The following is an 18,325-nucleotide window of genomic DNA, read 5'->3' as shown; positions in this document are numbered from 1 at the left end:
GGTAGGCCTCTGGTTTTTTACTGAAAGAGATCTTTAGCATTTTTTGCAGTTCTACATGTATACTCTCCCAGAATACCTGTATTTTCCTACATATCCACCACATATGGTAGAATGTTCCTGAGTCTCCGCATCTGAAATCTGGGAAATTTAAGGGACATCATCAATCCGGGACAGCAGCGGGACACGGCGCTGGGATAAGGGAGTTTCCCGCCAAATATGGGACAGTTGACAGCTATGAGAAGGAAGGCTACAAGGAGTGGCCCCTCCAAGTGCTCTGCCTCCATGCCCAAGTAAAGGGAAGTTCTCTTTCTGCAGTTCTCTTTCTGCACATAACTGTGGCATTAAGTCTTGCTATGAGAACTATTGCTTCTTTTCTCTTGCATTCTGGGAAGTTTTTGCCTCTGCACAAGAGTCTGAGAATGTTCTGAACAGTTCCCATTGAGTTCATGAAACAGTGTATCCTGACCTGTTCTTAATGCATTGCTGACCACATCTACGGAACGTGATTGTTGTATTCTTTCATGTTATGTTCTTTCAATATCAATCTTTAGTTATAATTTAATTAGGAGGATTCATGCCTGTCTAGTTCCAGCTCCGTTTCTCAGCCTTTGATCTATCAGTGATAAATAGTTATATGTAATTCCCGCCTTGTACCTATGTTAACCAATCAGCAACAAGATGCTTTGTGTTTGTATCAACCAATCAGCCACAAGCACACCTGTGGCAATGTTTGTAATATTCAATAAAAGAGAGTTCCCGGGGCTTGCCCCGGCAGACGCCTCTCATATGACACCTGCCACTCGTCTGTCGTGATTTTCAACCCAACACCCAAGGGGTCCACTTGCTCTGCCCCCCACCCCCCAATGGAGCCAGGAGCAGCTCTGAACAGTGAGCATGCAAGTGTACAGCCGTACCCCTGGAGGCCCCTTCCTGGGACTGAGCGGCCCTGTTGCCCAAGGCTCCTCCTTGCGCCGCATGTTCCTGCCCCATGGATCTCCCTCCAGCTCTTCTGCTGAAAGCCAAGGTCAGGGGGCTGAGCTGCGGTGAGCAGGCATTAATGTGCAGTACTCCCTTCTTTAAAAAGCAGAGACATCACCTTGCCAACAAAGGTCCGTATAGTTAAAGCTATGGTTTTCCCAGTAGTGATGTATGGAAGTGAGAGCTGGACCATAAAGAAGGCTGGTCGCCGAAGAATTGATGCTTTTGAATGATGGTGCTGGAGGAGACTCTGAGAGTCCCATGGGCTGCAAGAAGATCAAACGTATCCATTCTTAAGGAAATCAGCCCTGAGCGCTCACTGGAAGGACAGATCCTGAAGCTAAGGCTCCAATACTTTGGCCACCTCATGAGATGAGAAGACTCCCTGGAAAAGACCCTGGTGTTGGGAAAGATGGAGGGCACAAGGAGAAGGGGACGACAGAGGACGAGATAGTTGGACAGTGTTCTCGAAGCTACCACCATGAGTTTGACCAAGCTGCAGGAGGCAGTGGAAGACAGGAGTGCCTGGCGTGCTCTGGTCCATGGGGTCACAAAGAGTCGGACACGACTAAATGACTAAACAACAACAACTCCCTTCTTTCAGTGCAAAGCAAACATGATCACCCCAAGAACCTTCCAGTCAAGAAATGATTGCTTTTATATTTACTTACTGTAAGCACCAAGAGAGCTTTTATTCTATAGGATGCCATTAATAATAATAATAATAATAATAATAATAATAATTTTTTATTTATACCTCACCCTTCCTGGTTCAGAAAACCAGGCTCAGGGCAGCTGACAAATTTAAAACATTAATTGATGCAACAAAAAACAGCCTAAAATACAGTATAAAATGTGAATAACAATAAATTCAGAATTCAAAAATCAATTTAGGGGAAAATCCATCCAATAAACATTAGGTGATCACCAGATGATCTAGCTGGCTAAATTAGTCCTATTTGGGCCAGCGAGGAGACCAGGGAAGAATTAGCTGTGGGATCCCAGGGTGAAGGGGATAAACAGGCAAATAAGTCTGTGACTTAGCAGGTAACTCAAGAAAGTGAGCTTTTACCAATCTGCTTCTATTACATCATATTACAAGAATCGGATAAATTCAAACCCAGAAGCCGCTACTGAATTTGGCAGTCTAACTTCACTACGATTGTGGATTTTGTAATGTGAACAGATGTCTAACAGCAGAACTTGAGCGGGAGCCAAGAAGGCATCTTAACGTAAGAAATCACAGAGGCATTAACATAATAATTAACAAATGCTAAAAGCTGTGTTTTGAATCGGTGACCTGGAAGCGAGCTCCTCAAAGCAATATAGAATATGTGAGTGTGCATGCATGCGTGCATTTGTTTATAAAACTCATCTTTTGCCTTTAGAGACTTCTTACATATTTCCTTTCTCACTGAGATTCATGAACATCCCACAATGGATATTAGAATTAGTTAACACCGAAACCCTAGAGAAACCTTCACAAAACCCAGTGTTCTGCATTTGGATCTGAAAGAAGAGCTAAATTAAACCAGTGCAGGAGGAGGTTGTGTGAACGGCCCTGAGACCTTCAGGTATAGGGCGGTATATATGGTAAATTCAATCAATCAATCAATCAATCAGTCAGTCTTCCTTCTAAGTCTCTCCAATGTTTAGCAAAGGTGAAACAAGTGTCCATCAGCCAACAAGGCTTGTTCTTCAGGTTCTTGTTGTTGACACACGTTTACCAATGGGAGATGTGGATCTTTCCTGATAACCTGATGGATAAACTCTGCCTTAGAAAACCACTGCTGACAGACAAGGCGATCACATGGTGGTGGTAAGTTCTGATCTACTAGAAACCCCCTCCAGGTCAACATGTGGCTCAAAAATTCCACAGCTCAGTGGTAGAACATTTACCTTGAATGCGGAAGGCCCCAATTTCTAATCCCTGTTGTCTTCAGATAAGATCTGGGGAAATTATCTTATTTGGAAACTTAGAGAGCTACTACCAGACTGAGTAGACAATATTGAGTTAGATGGAGCAATGGTCTGATTTGGTCTAAGGCAGTATCCTGTGGTCATCATTTTCATAGTTTTTAAAAGAAAGATTTCATGACCACGGCCCCGTAAAAATAAACATTCAATATATATAGAAACACAAAACCAGAGCCAATGTGTACAAAATAATTTATTACAGCATTACATCAGTTGGCATTATTTTACAGTGAATTTTTCATTCAACTATGTCAGAAGAGACTGTCTTCAAGGTAACTGTCTGTCTTGATAAAACTTCCCTTCTTGGATTTTGCATAGGGCCTAAGTAATATTACTTAAATATTTACATTAACCATAAAAAGGAAAATAAACTGGTTCGATTATTTTTCAGAAAATGGATTTTCTGTACAAGCCAGGGTGTATTTTAAGTTTGGACAGCAGTTTATATAAAGTTGTCATGAATAGCCATTGATGCCATGAAGTAAAACATTTAAGATGGTTGACTTAGAACTTTGATATGTTGTAGACATAATCCATTTGGATTAATGCACCAAAATACAAAGAAAAATATTAACTGTGATTTGTAGACAAACTAATTGTGCTCATTTAAATTTGTTAAAGTAAATATTAACCACTAATTGCTTTATAGCACTTAAATCAATCCTTCAGCAAAAACTGAAGTTCACTTCTTGTGAGTTTTAACAGAGCTCAACATCATATTTAAACATAACTTATTATCTGGGATTGGCCACATTCTATGTTGTCGTACCCTCGCCCCCCCCAAAAAAGTGGAATAATATTTCAAAATTTGTAAGTGGTGAAGAAACAAGTATCTAAACAGTAATAGCGGGTATTCAATAGTTCAAAAATATTTAATAAACAGTTCAAACTAATAGTTACGAGAAAAAGGAGGTTATAGCTTTTTTTAAAAAAAGCATACCAATTTAAAAACACAAATAAGCTCTCCGAATTAAGCACAGTTTTCATAAAATGCTTTAAATAAACAGAAAATTGCCCTCACCCATAATTAGGATTTGTGCTTTGAAAGAAACAAATAAAAAAGCTGAAAACAATGGACAAGTATGATAACCCTTTTAACTTGCCAAGTTTGCTAATCCAATAGGTTTTATAAGAAGTGGCTGTCCTTATTTGAGTATGTAACAGCATTCATGTGAATGGTCAATCTCTTGTGTCCATGATTTTGGATAAAAAGATCCATAACTGTACAAATATAAACATAACCAGTATTATGCAGAGATAGATGTCTACATAAATATCAGCAGCTCCTGTTGAGAGAAATGAGCTCATAGCACAGGACATTTTCATTCAACTGCCTGTTTGAATTTTTCCAATGTGTTCGGAAGTAGAAACCCTGAACTATGTTCAACCAGTGTGGAAGAGAGCACAATCCCATTCATTGCTCGGCTTTAAATTTCATTGGACAGCACATTGTGATGAATGGCTGTATGATTGATCGATGCAAAGCTACCATCATCTTCCTTCGTGGGAGAGACAAATGCAGATGCTAAAGGAAAGAGTTTGTGGCAGGCCAGCCGATACTCATCGCTCTGGGTGGGGCTGACTCCAAAGCTGCCATCAAGTAAGGATTCCAAAACTGTTGTTAAAGTCTGAAGACAGAAAAAAGGATTATTTTTAAGTTGGGGTGTCTTCCACAAAATAATCCCAACAGAAACACCCCTCCCTATTAGCTCCTCTCTCAAGTGTAGGGCTGCTGCCGCGATCTTTTTTCTTTTCCACTGGAAGTCAAAATACTTTCTTCCATGTGTTATCCTCTAATAGGTAAGGTAAAGGATCCCTGGACAGTTAAGTCCAGTCAAAGGAGACTATGGGGTTGCAGCGCTCATCTCGCTTTCAGGCTGAAGGAGCAGGCGTTTTGTCCACAGACAGCTTTCCAGGTAACGTGGCCAGCAGGACTAAACCGCTTCTGGTGCAACGGGACACCGTGACGGAAACCAGAGCGCACGGAAACGCTGTTTACCTTCCCGTTTATCCTCTAATACAGGAGTGGGTAAGCTTCAGCTGAACTGCAACTCCCATAAGCACTAGCAAGCATGGCCAATGATCAGGGGTGATGGGAGTTGCAGTACAACATAAGAAGGGCTAAAGCAGTGGTCAGCAAAGTTTTTTAGCAGGGGGCCGGTCCACTGTCCCTCAGACCTTGTGGGGGGCCGGACTAAATTTTTTTTGGGGAAATGAACGAATTCCTATGCCCCACAAATAATCCAGAGATGCATTTTAAATAAAAGGACACATTCTACTTATGTAAAAACACACTGATTCCCGGACCGTCCGCGGGCCGGATTGAGAAGGCGATTGGGCCGCATCCAGCCCCTGGGCCATAGTTTGCCTACCCAGGGGCTAAAGGTTCCCCACACCTGCTCATGCACATGTCACCTCATGCACTATTCACAACAGCATACTATCTAGAAACTTCAGTTTCACAATCGTAATAATGAATTACCTTCACATTTTTGTCTGTCATCGTTTCATCTAGTTTAGTCGCAATGCCAATAGCTTTCTCTTGTCTTGAGTTGTCCAGGAAATACATCATCTTGGCACCTGAAAAAGAAGTGGCATAGATTTATGAACAGGGAAACCATTCAAAGGGAGAACTTAATGATATGTTTAATTGATATGACCTCAATTATTCTGAGGTTCTGGGAGGGGGAAAAACCTTACTTCACTCAGAACCGGGTATTTGACTTCAAATTCTCACTGCAACCATTACACGTTGAACTCCAATAAGTCTAAATTAAAGGCGAACCATGACACAAAATCTGAATATATTTTTTATTTGCCACAGGTACTAAAGCAATTAATGAAGACAAGAGAAAATTAAGTTCAATTATCCACAGTTACCTCATTAAAGTAATTAAAGTAATTTAGCTTTGTAATTTGGCTGTGTATTTAACAATAAACATGACTTTTAAAGGGCAGCAAATGTAGCAAGATCCATGCTAACGACCTGAAATTGTGAGTTACAGTTCGGAAGCCACTAAGAATAGACACCACACAAAAGAAAAAGATAACAGAGTAAGAAAACCCCATGGGAAAGACCTGATGAAGTAATGGGGGAAGGCATTCTAATAATAGAAGACAATGGGGACGACAGAGATGGAAATCCTCAGCCCATAAAGACTGGTGGTAGACTAAACACATATATAAAACTGCAAAATGATGAAGACAACAATTAGCAATGTTTTTTCAAGTTCTCAGTCTTCATTTAGGCCAGGCATGGCCAAACTTGGCCCTCCAGATGTTTTGGGACTACAATTCCCATCATCCCTGACAACTGGTCCTGTTAGCGAGGGATGATGGGAGTTGTAGTCCCAAAACATCTGGAGGGCCAACTTTGGCCCTGTCTGATTTAGACTTTCCTTCCTTCTGAACTTGGAAGTGATAATGCTAGGAATCATCTAATGAAACTGACCAGCAGCACATTCCGGACGGTGGAAGGGCTGCTTCACCCAAGTTATGGAGTTCATTGCCACTAGCTGGAGTGTTTGCCAAATTCTCCAATTCATGGAGAAGAAATGTACCATGGCTATGAGTCATACTGATTACATGGGACCTCCATGTTCAGAGGTACTCCGCCTCTGAATACTAATGGCTGTGGAGCAACAGCAGACGAGAGATACCCCCTCCACCGTCCTGCAAAAACCCCTTAATCCCAATTTTATTTTATTCTTTGGTAGATTTGCAGAAAGAAAAACACAAACCAATACATAAATTTTAGAAAGGGGCAAGATTAGACACGGACACACAAAGCATTGTTTTTAAAATTCAAGACTCCTTCCTTTCCGTGAAATCTCACGAGAGGAGCACTCTTTTCCTTTATCTCCTTGGAGCCGCCAAGATGCCTTCAAGGCTGAGGAAGACCAGGAAACTGTGAGGTCACGTCAGCCATGGCCATGGTCGTATTGGTAAGCATAGAAAGCATCCTGGAGGATGTGGTAATGCTGGAGGTCAGCACCACCACAATAATTAACTTTGATAGATACCATCCTGGTTATTTTGGAAAGGATTACCACTTGAAGAAAAACCAGCACTTCTGTCCCACAGTCAACCTGGAAAAACTGTGGGCGCTTGTTAGTGAGCAGACAAGGCTCAAGTATGCCAAAAATCCAGCCGGATTATCACCTGTAATTGATGTTGTGCGCTCAGGTTATTATACAGTCCTGGGCAAGGGGAAACTGCCCAAGCAGCCTGTAGTTGCAAAAGCAAAGTTCTTCAGCAGAAAAGCAGAAGAAAAAATAAAAGAAGTTGGTGGAGGTTGTGTGCTAGTTAGCATAAGGACTTCTCTATGTGCTCAGATTTAAATAAACATCGTTTCAGCTTAAAAAAGAAAAATCAAGACTCCTTGCACTCTGTTCCGCTTCCCCTTTCTTCCTGCCCAGGGCAGCCCTGCCCTCTGTCTGCGCCTCAGAGCCGATGTGTCACACCAGGCTGGGTGGGCCTCCACAGACCCTCCTCCTTGCCTGCTCTCCAGCAGCCACTTTGAGCAGCCCAAGGGATGAGGCTAGCACCAGCGACCAGAGAGAGGAAATGGGATGCTCCCTTGCAGCGTCACAGCTCAGGCCAAGCGCCACCTCCTCCTCCCAAAGCTTGGTGGCAGCAGCATAGGCAGAGGACAGGGACATTCCGGGATCAAATAAAAAACCCGGAATGGCTTTCGTAATTTCGGCACTGTCCCTGGAAAATAGGGACACTTGGAGGGCATGGAGTGAATAAACCAGGAAGTCTGTAATGAGCCAGAGCATCTTGTTTTATCTGAACGATTGTCACCAGCTTTAGAAGACAGAGGACCTTAAAGAACTTGAATTCATGGTGACTGACCAACTCCAGGCTGCCTTCAAGCCTTCTTAGGAGCCTCCTAGAGGTTTATGGTTGTCAGGGGTAGAGTCCTGGGCTAGATGGACCTTTGGTCTGTGGAGCAGGGCTCTTCTCCTGAACCTGCTTCAAGTCCTACCATAAAACACAGGCTTGGCATAATGTCATCCTTTAAAACACAAATAAACCAACCTGACAGCAGATGCCGTATGGAGGTAGAATTGCGTCTGAGAAATTCTTCATTGAAACTTTCCAAATCTTTACTAATAAAAATCTTCTGCATTTCTTGGGTTAGGACTTTGTTCACAATTTCTGGCAAATTACTATGATCAGACACTAAAAAAGCAAAAAACAACAACAAAGCACATAGTTGTTACCATCTGACAAGACTGTACCTCAGTGTTCCAAGCACAGTTTTACAGCATGCAAACAGCAGATTTATCTTATACTTACCACATTTGGAGAATTTAATTAAACATTCATGTAGCCACGGGTTATTACTGTCAATAGCAAAAGCTCTTTTAACCGACTGCAACATTAAGAGAAACTTTCCTGCATACAAGAACAAAGAACTAGTTTTTATGATGTTATTTACATTTGAATAATCTGTTTGTATTGCTGCGTTACAACCATTCTGCACACACACTCTCGCTCATGTGTCACATGCAAAATAAAGGAGACCCCTATTATTTATATATGCACCTGACAGCTTATGAACAAGGCAAGGCCAGGTCCCTGCCCTATGGGGCTGCCAGGAGCTGAAGTCAAACGTGGGTCAGCAATAAAAAAATACAGTGTCAGAGAAGTTAACTCTTTATTCAGAGAAGCCCCAAAAGCGCAGGCCTAGTGGTCTGAGAAACTCTTCCCAGGAGATCTTGCCCGAATGAGGCAGCTGCAAAGACTGAAGGCCCCACTGCTCTCCAAGGCTCCTGCTCTCCAGGGTCTTTCCCAAGCAGTCATAGACTGTGTCTGCGCACAGCCAATCTCTGTTCTGCTCTTCATTTCTCTGCGTGTTCTAGATGACCAGGCGGAGAGAAGTGGTTGCAGAAGGACGGGGAGACTCCCTGGCTTCTTCAGGAACCTGTCTCCCCTCTGCCTCTTGACCATCTTCTCCAGCCTCTGCTTCAGCCTCCGAGTCTGAACTGCTCTCTCCCACTGCTTCTTCCTGCTCGCTAAACCCTGTTACCTCTTCTGCTTCTGACACCTCCTCCCCCCAAATCTGCTCCTTCTTCTCCCTCTGACCTCTCATTGCCATTCCATCACCAGTCCCCTGGCTCTGAGCTTCTGGGATTCCCTTGGAGGTCCCCCAGCTGATGCCTCCCACCACTCCTCTGTGCCCAGCCAGCCCATTACAGGGGCTTACAACCAAGAAACAGGCCTGAGGCAGACAACAGAGAAGGGGCAGGTGAATGGAGGCAGGGGTAGATGGGCTGAATGTGAAGTTATTTAAGTCATCGAAGGTTATGAGAATGACAGTGTAGCAAAAGCATCACAGAAAAGGTGAGGAGGAGAATTTGAATGAAGTAGGGGAGATGGTCGATGGGGAGGAAGTTTCAGGCGTAAGTGGCAGGAAATAAGAAATGGTGTTGTTTGAGGTGGCAGGAGAACTTTGGACACCCAAGGATTGTGGAGCTGGACCAATGAAACCAAAATACAGGAATATGTTGGTATATAAAAATGGAGAGACAAGGGGGTGGGGGGAGAGGGAGGTCTTGATAAGAAGCTTGCACAGAAACTGGGAGCAAAAAGGGTGCCAGGGCAGGGATTTAAGGACAGGCATTATGTGCAGAGAGCAATAAGAAAACTGAATAATTTGAGCAGCAGTGCCGGACAGTTGTGACCAAGGTGAGACAATGGAAAACCCAGTAAGTCAAGCCCAGAGATGACTAGTGTTTTTGCAGACAGGTAACCTGAAAACTATGTAATAATGGATAAATCTACACATGTAACTATTACAAAATCATCCTGTTATTTCACAATCCTGTTTCACAATTACATATACTTTACCTTTCCTTAAATAAATGTCAAATGCTAAAAGATGTGTGTCTATGTTATCAGCCGCAAGAGTCTTAAGTGGTATAAGGAACTTAATAGCTTCCTCTAATGGATTGCCAACCTGCCAAAAGAAATTCAAGTTAGTTATAAACTGAAGTCATACCAAAAAAGTCTCTAAAGATCAAGCTTGCAATAATCTTACTGATGTATTTTTGCACACAATGCATTTAATAGTGTTTATCATAGTTACCCGCCCTTCTAAAAGACAGCTAGTCAACGAAACAGGTTGAGTTGTATAAATACTTAAGAAGGAGCTTGGCATCTTGGACGTAACTTTGAGCCATCCCAACAACTACAATATAATGGTACTTTAGGAATTACAAAATGCCCAACAGCTGTTCATTTTCTCCCCGGGATCCACCCTATAGAGGGAAACTGAAAGCAAGTTTCAGGTTAACGGGCTCCCTGCTTTGTCATCATCACTGGGCAGAGAACTTAATGCCCTACCTAAATAACCCCATTGTTATTCAAACAGGGGATTTCCCAATGTGACTGTTCACTTCTCTTGCAGCAAGGAAGATGGGACAAAGTTGAGGGAACAAATGTATGACCATAAAGCCTACTCTTGAGAACAACACTCAATAGACGAAACACAGGAAGGAATTAAAAGCAACTCTGCTGAACAAACATGATACCAAGAAAGGTTTGGAACAGGAGCTCAGTGGAAGAGAATTATGTGAGCAAAACCAAGTTTCACAGAACTCTTAAAAGTTCAGAAGAAAGCAGCAAAATGCTTGCTTTGATCTTGATGCCCCTCTTCCAGCATGTACAATGTGTCTGTCATCTGATCAGTCATGTACATCCCCCAGAATGTGCTTGATCAGTTGGCACATTCGAGACAAAGCGGCACATGTGAATCCAAGATTGTGAACATCATATGTGCGGTCTACATGTCAGGCCAGTGAGTTAACTGACCCCAACCTTCCGGTAAATATTTTGGTTTGATATGGCACAGTGAAGAAGGTTTTGAATATGCGATGTTTAACAAATATAGAAAAGGAGAAACAAATCTACCCTTTCCAGTTTTTCAGGAACTAATTCTTCCTTGGGACCACTGGTTTCTTCCTCTTCCTCCTCTCGCTTCTTCTTTTGGTTCTTCTGCTGCCTCTCTCGCTCTGCGTGCTTTCTCTCCTCTTCCAGTTTAGCTTTCTTCTGTGCTCGTCTTTGCTTACTAAGCATTTTCTTAAGTTCTTTGGCCGAAAGGTTTTCTACAAGTAATAGGAGATTTACAAACCATACGAAATGCTGGGTTTATGAAAAAATATAGTGTCATATTTAAATATCACTTCATTAAATGCCTTTACTATACAAAAACACAAAATAAACAAATAAAAGAAGTAACTCTTAATTTATTGTTTAAATAAACCTTCAGGATTCTTAAAAGCTAGCTATAAGCACTCCAGTACACACTATGCGCTTCAGGTTCAGAAACTTTTTGGCAAGGTCCCTCATCAAAATTTCTCAAGAAAACGTAGCAATTTTGGGATAAGAGGTAGATATGCTATGGTTAAAAGATAGGAAGCAGACTGTAGGAATAAATTGCAATTTGCACAATGGAGAAAAGTGTGAACTCCTATAAATTTATATAGGTCTCAGCCTGTGTATGCACAGAAGCATCAGTGAGTTAAGAGAACTATATTTTCTGACAGGGAAGTAAACAGAAGCATCATACGTGAACGCTTTTGCTGCTTGAAGCAACAACAGATTTTCCTTTCTGCAGTGATCTAAATGACACGTGGTTCTGTGAACACCAGAGGAAAGCGTTTTGTTGTAGAACATTTCAGTTAACGGCTAAAAGTTCTACCATTACTGTGATGAGTATGAGTTACTCGTGCGTAAACTGGTGCCTCTCTAGGCTAATTTGCCTTGTTAAACCTTTCTGACTGCACAGCCCTTTCTAATCATGACTGCCTCAGTCACTGGCAGAATCCGTCAGTGGGCGTTTCTTGAATCTCTTCCAACATAAGAGTTGTTTGACACCCAGTCTCCTCCTCCTCTCACTGCGCGGGAGCCTTCTGCGCAGGGAGGGCGTAGGTAGCGGAGGACCTGTCCCCTCCTCACTGAGTTCCAGTGAAGAGTCCGGGAGCCCTCTCTCCGATTCCCCCATCTGCCCACCTTTGTTCCTGGTGTTGCGCTTAAATGCTTCCCCCTCCACTGAGCTGCTTCTCCCCCTGCTGCTGGGTCCTTCTCCAGCATCATCTAGGAGCCTCCCCTTCGCCTCCCGCTCCGATGTCAGTTCCCTGACAATTACCTTTCCTTCAACTGCACAACTCTCCTGCCAGGAGAGGCTGCGTGGAGCTAAAGAAGCCATAGCCCCATGCAGCCTCTCCCTGCCAGAGGGGTTGCGCGCGGCTATGGAACAAGCCAAGGCAGCAAGCGGGATGGATTGCTTTGGCTGCTTTGGCTTCCTCTTTAGCCCCGCGCAATCTCTCCCTGCCGTCAGAGGCTGCGTGGAGCTAAAGAAACCATAGCCCTGTGCAGCCTCTCCCTGCCGGAGGGGTTGCGCGCAGCTATGGCACAAGCCTGCATTCGTTCCATAGGACGCACACACATTTCCCCTCAATTTTTGTAGGGGAAAAACTGCGTCCAATGGAGCGAAAAATACGGTAATATGCAGTTGAAAACGTTGACAATAGGCCCCACGGAGGGGATGGGGGGAAATATTGAGATTCAGAGAAATCTCTCTGTATGGATAAACAACAACCCTAAAATGAAGATTTTCAACCATCTAAATTCTGTGCTGGATCAGGGTCCATCAACTTGGTGCCTGCAGCAGCCAACACAACAGATTTAGGTGTGTTCAACGGTTGTGGTGTATGAATGGCAATCAGTTTTCCCAGTTTTCAAATGTGTATGTGGGCACAAAAAGGCTGGAAATCCCTGTTTTAAATTCTTAATACTGCACTGATTATTAAGCCATTTTTACAACCATTTCAGCAGATGATTCTCCCCAGCCCTGTATAAAATAAGTTTCCTTTACATATACCACCACTGCTGCTTTACATTTTCAGCAGTGAACACTTCTGTACAAAGCTTTTTATACTCACACTATCTAAATTATTGCTTCAATACCTGAATTTACTTCTTGTTCTTTGCTTTCATTGGCTAGCGGGTTATCATATAGCTTCAGGTAGATTTCAATTGCTGAGCGAGCCGCCTTGAAGTAGAAGGCATGTTGCCTGAGAATGTCTTCCAACCTCAAGAGGTCCACATAGGCACGGAGTGTCATCTTTCTCATGCAGTAGGTGTGGAAGTCAAATTGATCATCTGTTATCTCAAAAAAGTGCTTTAAAAAAATAAAAGAGGATACTATTTTTTATGATGCAGTTTACTAGATGGACAAATAAGGCAGCTTCCTAGGTGTGCTTACAGCTTTTTCGAAATAAGTTTTTCGGCAACTTTAAAGCAGGTGGCAAGTTAACAAAGCTCATGTTGCTTATGAGAAGCGGTAGTCAGGAAAAAGCAATCTGTTTACCTACTTACCCTCTCCACTTCATGGCACTTTTTCAAGGCATCTCCATATTTCCCTAGTCTCTGAAAAGCTAAAGCGCATTCTGTTTGGAACCACATGCACTGCATTTCATTCAGATTCTCCATGGCAGAAGTTCCTTCCTGAAATAAATAAAAAAGTATTGTGTGGGATCAACAGTCGTTTAAATTTATATGTATATGTGTGAGATCTATCTATCTGTCTATCCATCCACACACACACACACACACACAGCCCTATGATATCCTATAAGAATGCTTTAACAATAAATAACTGATATGATTCTTTGGATAATAATAATAATTAATAATAATTTATTATTTATACCCCGCCCATCTGGCTGAGTTTCCCCAGCCACTCTGGGCGGCTTCCAATCAAGTGTTAAAAACAATACAGCATTAAATATTAAAAACTTCCCTAAACAGGGCTGCCTTCAGATGTCTTTTAAAAAGAAGATAATTATTGATTTCTGGATTTTTCAATTATTGAGTGCAGGGATAGCAAATGTAGCGCTTTCAGATGTTGCAGAACCAAGCCACTGCCATAGCCCTGACCACCACAATCCATGGTCAGGCAGCGGGTGACAGGAGTTGTTCTCCAACAAAACCTGGAGGGCATCATATTGGCAACCCCCAGTCTTATAAAGTATCCTATTCTTTTCCCTTTTCCAAAGGCTTTACCTAATGCATACTTTTTCTATTCAGCTAAGGGGAAAGTCTGTGAGAAGGGCAATATTTCATTCATACAGAAACGAGAATGTGGGCACTTTCACTGTAAAAGAGGCAGAGATAAGGGAGGTGTTCTTAAGAAGACCAGACAATATTTCTCATGTAGTAGCAAACACTGTGTGCAAAAAGCTATAAATGTGGTCTTGTTTAATTAATGACTGACAGCTCAAGAAGGCAGGGAATTTTAATAGTGAAGACACGAGGTGCAACACTAAGAGGGTAATCCTATACATAGCTACTCAAAAGTAAGTCCTATTCATGTCCATGAGGCTTACTCCTAGGTAAGAGGGTAAAGGACTGAGGTCCAAGAAAAGCAAATCTGGACCAGGGAGAAGAGTCGGTGGAAGAAGATTGGAAGAAATTTAAAGATTATTTACAGAAACATTGCAAAATTAATGAATGTTAGAGTGATGTTGGATTGAAGTTAAGTGGCTTCTAGCTGTACAGGTTTTAAAGTTATAAATATATTAAGATTAAGGATTAGGATTAAAAAGGTTAAAAGAATGGAAAAATTGGTTTTAAATAGGTAAAAATCTAATGTCACAATATATTAAGATTAAGGATTGGGATTAAAAAGGAGAGAAAGAAACTGCTGGTCTAACAAACTGAACTGGAATACAAAAGAGGGAGGTATGAGGAAGTCCGGGAAACAAGTAAATGTAAAAGAAGTTATGAAAAGACGGAATTGTTTTTAACTGTTTTTTTCTCTTTTTCTCTCTTTGTATTTTGTATTCTCTATTTTGTATTGTGTATTTTTCTTTTTTCTTTTTAAATTTTTCTTGTTTATTAATGTGATTTTATTTCTTTTCTGAAACTTTAATAAATATTAATTAAAAAAAAAAAAAAGCAAATCTGAACAACTCCTTTCCCTCTGTGGTCATCAAGGCAACCACTCAACACCGTACTGGCAATGTGACTGTATATTATATTATATTATATTATATTATATTATATTATATTATAGTTTTTCATTCATTCATTCCCCGCCCATCTGGCTGGGCTTCCCAGTCAAAATGAACGGAGACCTTACAAAAGGTCAAATGCCAATGGAAAATTTGGCAATGTGAAGAACTGCCTGAATGGGAAGACATTTCAAAGATTTTTACAATGCAATCTTGCACATACAGTTCCAATAGCCAGTCCCACTGAGTTAAACTGGGCTTACTCCAAGGTAAATGGGTACAGGATTGTAGCCTGCAGTCTATTTAATAATTTACGAAATTTAAACGTAGTCTTCAGTAGTAACGATGCCTGTATTTCTTTCACCACCAAGTTAGCCTATGCATCTTAATGAAAAATGTTGACTTTTAGTTGGCTAGTCTATGGACATGGAATTTGCTCCCACTAAAACTTCCAGCCTCCTCATGAGTAATTCATTTACTGTGACAGGGTTACTCATGATGAAGCTGTTTCATACTGCAGTGAAATAGCTAAAATATATTTAAAGATTACAGGGGGAAAATAGAACTATTCTGTTCCTGGAAATTCATCAGTACTATTATCTTGGCTCAATTTGAAGTTAGGTGAATTTTTCCTGCATCATACAATTCTGCTACCAATGACTTATAATAATAATAAAATTAAAAAAATCTGAAACTGACAGAGGAAATTTTCAAAACAAATACGCAACCAACCTCTATTTAAAATATATCTCCTACCCGTGTGAACTTGGAACACATCTCTTCTGCATCCTTCACCATATTTGCTCTCAGCATATACTTTGCACATTTGGAGTTGATGAATCTATCGGCTGTATCCAAGGACTGCGCCTCATCCATCCATTTGGCAGCCTCCTTTAGGTTGCCTACATGCTATTGAGGGAAAGGGAAGAGTTTAATACTTAATTTTCAATGTCAGTAACAGGCATATTGTGTAAGCTCTGAGAACTGTAACGCGCACGTGCATCTCCCCTTTCCGAAACATTTTGCATGCACAAATCTCAGCCAATCTTATTATGCTTTGCTGTGTGAAACGTAGCTCTGAAGATATTGATCCGATGAAAACTAAAAAAAGAAGTTAACAACAAAGGATCATGTTCAGACTTCAGTGCCTATGTCAAGCTTCACAGGTCTGGCAAAATTATGTTAGCATTAAATATCTGAGTATGGAAGAAGCACAGAACCTTTACTAACTTTGAGTGAGAGCTGCTCACATTTTACATTGAAAACAAAAACCATTTCCATAGTCCAAGCCCACTATTTGCTTCCGCAAAAAGACGATGATCACAAACATTTCGTATGAACAATTTATTATGAATTACTTTTGTTTGTCCCTTTTCTGACTGCTGCAAGAGGCCATGGACAAAGGAGCGAACACTAAGGCCTTGGTCATGCACATGTACATATAGATCCAACCGCAGCATGCTATCCAAGATCTGGGGTCTAGTATACCAATAATTTGTGGGTGGGGTGCAGGTAGACAGCATTGGAACACATATTACAGCTAGAGGTGGAAAAAGCCACTTTGATTGATAAGAAATACAGGGACAAGTGGATACATGTACAGGCCACACAGAAATTCACTGAGTGATATTCAGCTAAGAGTAAACTTGGTGAAATCGTGTTCATTAATTTCAAGTTTTACCCTGGGTAAAATTTAGCTGATTCTATGGAGATAATAAATAATAATAATAATAATAATAATAATAATAATTTATTATTTATACCCCACCCATCTGGCTGGGCCTCCCCAGCCACTCTGGGCGGCTTCCATAGAAACCAAAAATACAGTAAAATATCACACGTTAAAAACTTCCCTGAACAGGGCTGCCTTAAGATGTCTTCTGAATGTCAGGTAGTTGTTTATCGCTTTGACATCTGCTGGAAGGGCGTTCCACAGGGCGGGCGCCACTACCGAGAAGGCCCTCTGCCTGGTTCCCTGTAGCTTTGCTTCTCGCAATGAGGGAACCGCCAGAAGGCCCTCGGTGCTGGACCTCAGTGTCCGGGCATAACGATGGGGGTGGGGACGCTCCTTCAGGTATACTGGACCGAGGCCGTTTAGGGCTTTAAAGGTCAGCACCAACACTTTGAATTGTGCTCGGAAACGTACTGGGAGCCAATGTAGGTCTTTCAAGACCGGTGTTATATGGTCTCGGCGGCCGCCCCCAGTCACCAGTCTAGCTGCCGCATTCTGGATTAGTTGTAGTTTCCGAGTCACCTTCAAAGGTAGCCCCACGTAGAGTGCATTGCAGTAGTCCAAGCGGGAGATAATCAGAGCATGCACCACTCTGGCGAGACAGTCCGCAGGCAGATGGAGAAGGAAAGGGAAACAGAGGTGGAAAGAACTGCCATTGCTGCATAAGGAGAGGGAAGGGTGCTTGGAATTCAGCGGGGCATAATGGAGGCTTGGAATGGGCAAGTTCAAAATGCTGATGCTGTGGGACTAGGCCTCAAGAGGAAGCCAGAAGAGTGAGAGAGGGAGGGAGAAAGGGAGAGATTGAAATTGAAATGCTAAAATTTACCTGTTCCAGAAAGGGAGAAGTAGTAGCTTTCTTTTGGGCTTACATGGGTACCTGAGAGTTTAAGATAGGACTAGCTATTAGGGTTCTTGGAGCACCTTGGTTCTGATTATGAGTGGCTAGGAAGGTCGTTCTCCTACAAAAGCAGACTGAAAGCTGGGTCTTGCCCATGCAAAAACTCTTTCGGCGTTTTTAATGATATGCTTGTGATTTCTAGATGTTTTGGTTTTGCACTTAACATTACTTTAGCTGCTTCATTGAAAACATTGTGCATTGCTTTCCTTTGATCTGGTAAGAGTGGTTCTGTTCTTATCTCAACATAAAATGTCTATCAGCTCCTATGAAAAGGATATACACTGATTACATATTCCATTTCTGAGACATTTATGCCAATATTACCTTATAAATTTTTGCTTTCAGACAGAACAACTCTATTAGTGTTGGCGTACTTGCAACGGCAGAATTAATGTAATCCAAGGCCACGGAAAACTGACCCAGTTTGTCAAAGTGCTGTGCAAGGAAATAGCGAACCCAAAGCAGAGTTGTCGGTGGCTCTTGATCGCCATTTTCTGCAATGATACATACGTGTCAGAAAATTTGGCAAGAAATTAAAATGCTTACTTATTATTATGTCTGTTTGGAGGTCTACCAAGAGAGCTAAAATAAGGATTAAAAGCTGCTTTTTAGCTACAATTCATGAATAATGAAACCTACCATATGGACTGAACAAGTCACAGGTTTTCAAAGAAGCTTCGTAACCAGTAACAAGCTCTTGGATCGTAGAAACCT

At 41.8% G+C, this 18,325-nt stretch overlaps 1 protein-coding gene and 1 pseudogene across 2 annotated transcripts in view; one reads left to right on the top strand and one right to left on the bottom strand.

The window, feature by feature from the left end:
- Window positions 1-3,130: 3,130 nt before the first annotated feature.
- NAA16 (N-alpha-acetyltransferase 16, NatA auxiliary subunit) overlaps window positions 3,131-18,325 on the bottom strand; it is a 38,359-nt gene continuing 23,164 nt past the window's right edge. The window contains exons 10-20 of the mRNA XM_081014375.1: window positions 18,251-18,323; window positions 17,936-18,105; window positions 15,738-15,890; window positions 13,345-13,473; window positions 12,934-13,147; window positions 10,876-11,069; window positions 9,814-9,922; window positions 8,260-8,358; window positions 7,999-8,142; window positions 5,438-5,535; window positions 3,131-4,583 (exon numbers count right to left, since the gene is read on the bottom strand). Of these exons, the coding sequence (XP_080870501.1) occupies window positions 4,383-4,583; window positions 5,438-5,535; window positions 7,999-8,142; window positions 8,260-8,358; window positions 9,814-9,922; window positions 10,876-11,069; window positions 12,934-13,147; window positions 13,345-13,473; window positions 15,738-15,890; window positions 17,936-18,105; window positions 18,251-18,323 (1,584 nt within the window). The 3' untranslated portion in view covers window positions 3,131-4,382. The remainder of the gene's footprint in view (window positions 4,584-5,437; window positions 5,536-7,998; window positions 8,143-8,259; window positions 8,359-9,813; window positions 9,923-10,875; window positions 11,070-12,933; window positions 13,148-13,344; window positions 13,474-15,737; window positions 15,891-17,935; window positions 18,106-18,250; window positions 18,324-18,325) is intronic.
- LOC308481737 (large ribosomal subunit protein uL15 pseudogene) lies at window positions 6,287-7,976 on the top strand (annotated as a pseudogene). Its single transcript has one exon. The product of its transcript is annotated as a large ribosomal subunit protein uL15 pseudogene (transcript).

The sequence above is a fragment of the Podarcis pityusensis genome, assembly GCF_964106645.2.
Source record: "Podarcis pityusensis genome assembly, chromosome: 7".
Lineage (NCBI taxonomy): Eukaryota > Metazoa > Chordata > Lepidosauria > Squamata > Lacertidae > Podarcis > Podarcis pityusensis.
This window is presented reverse-complemented; position numbering and strand designations above follow the sequence as displayed.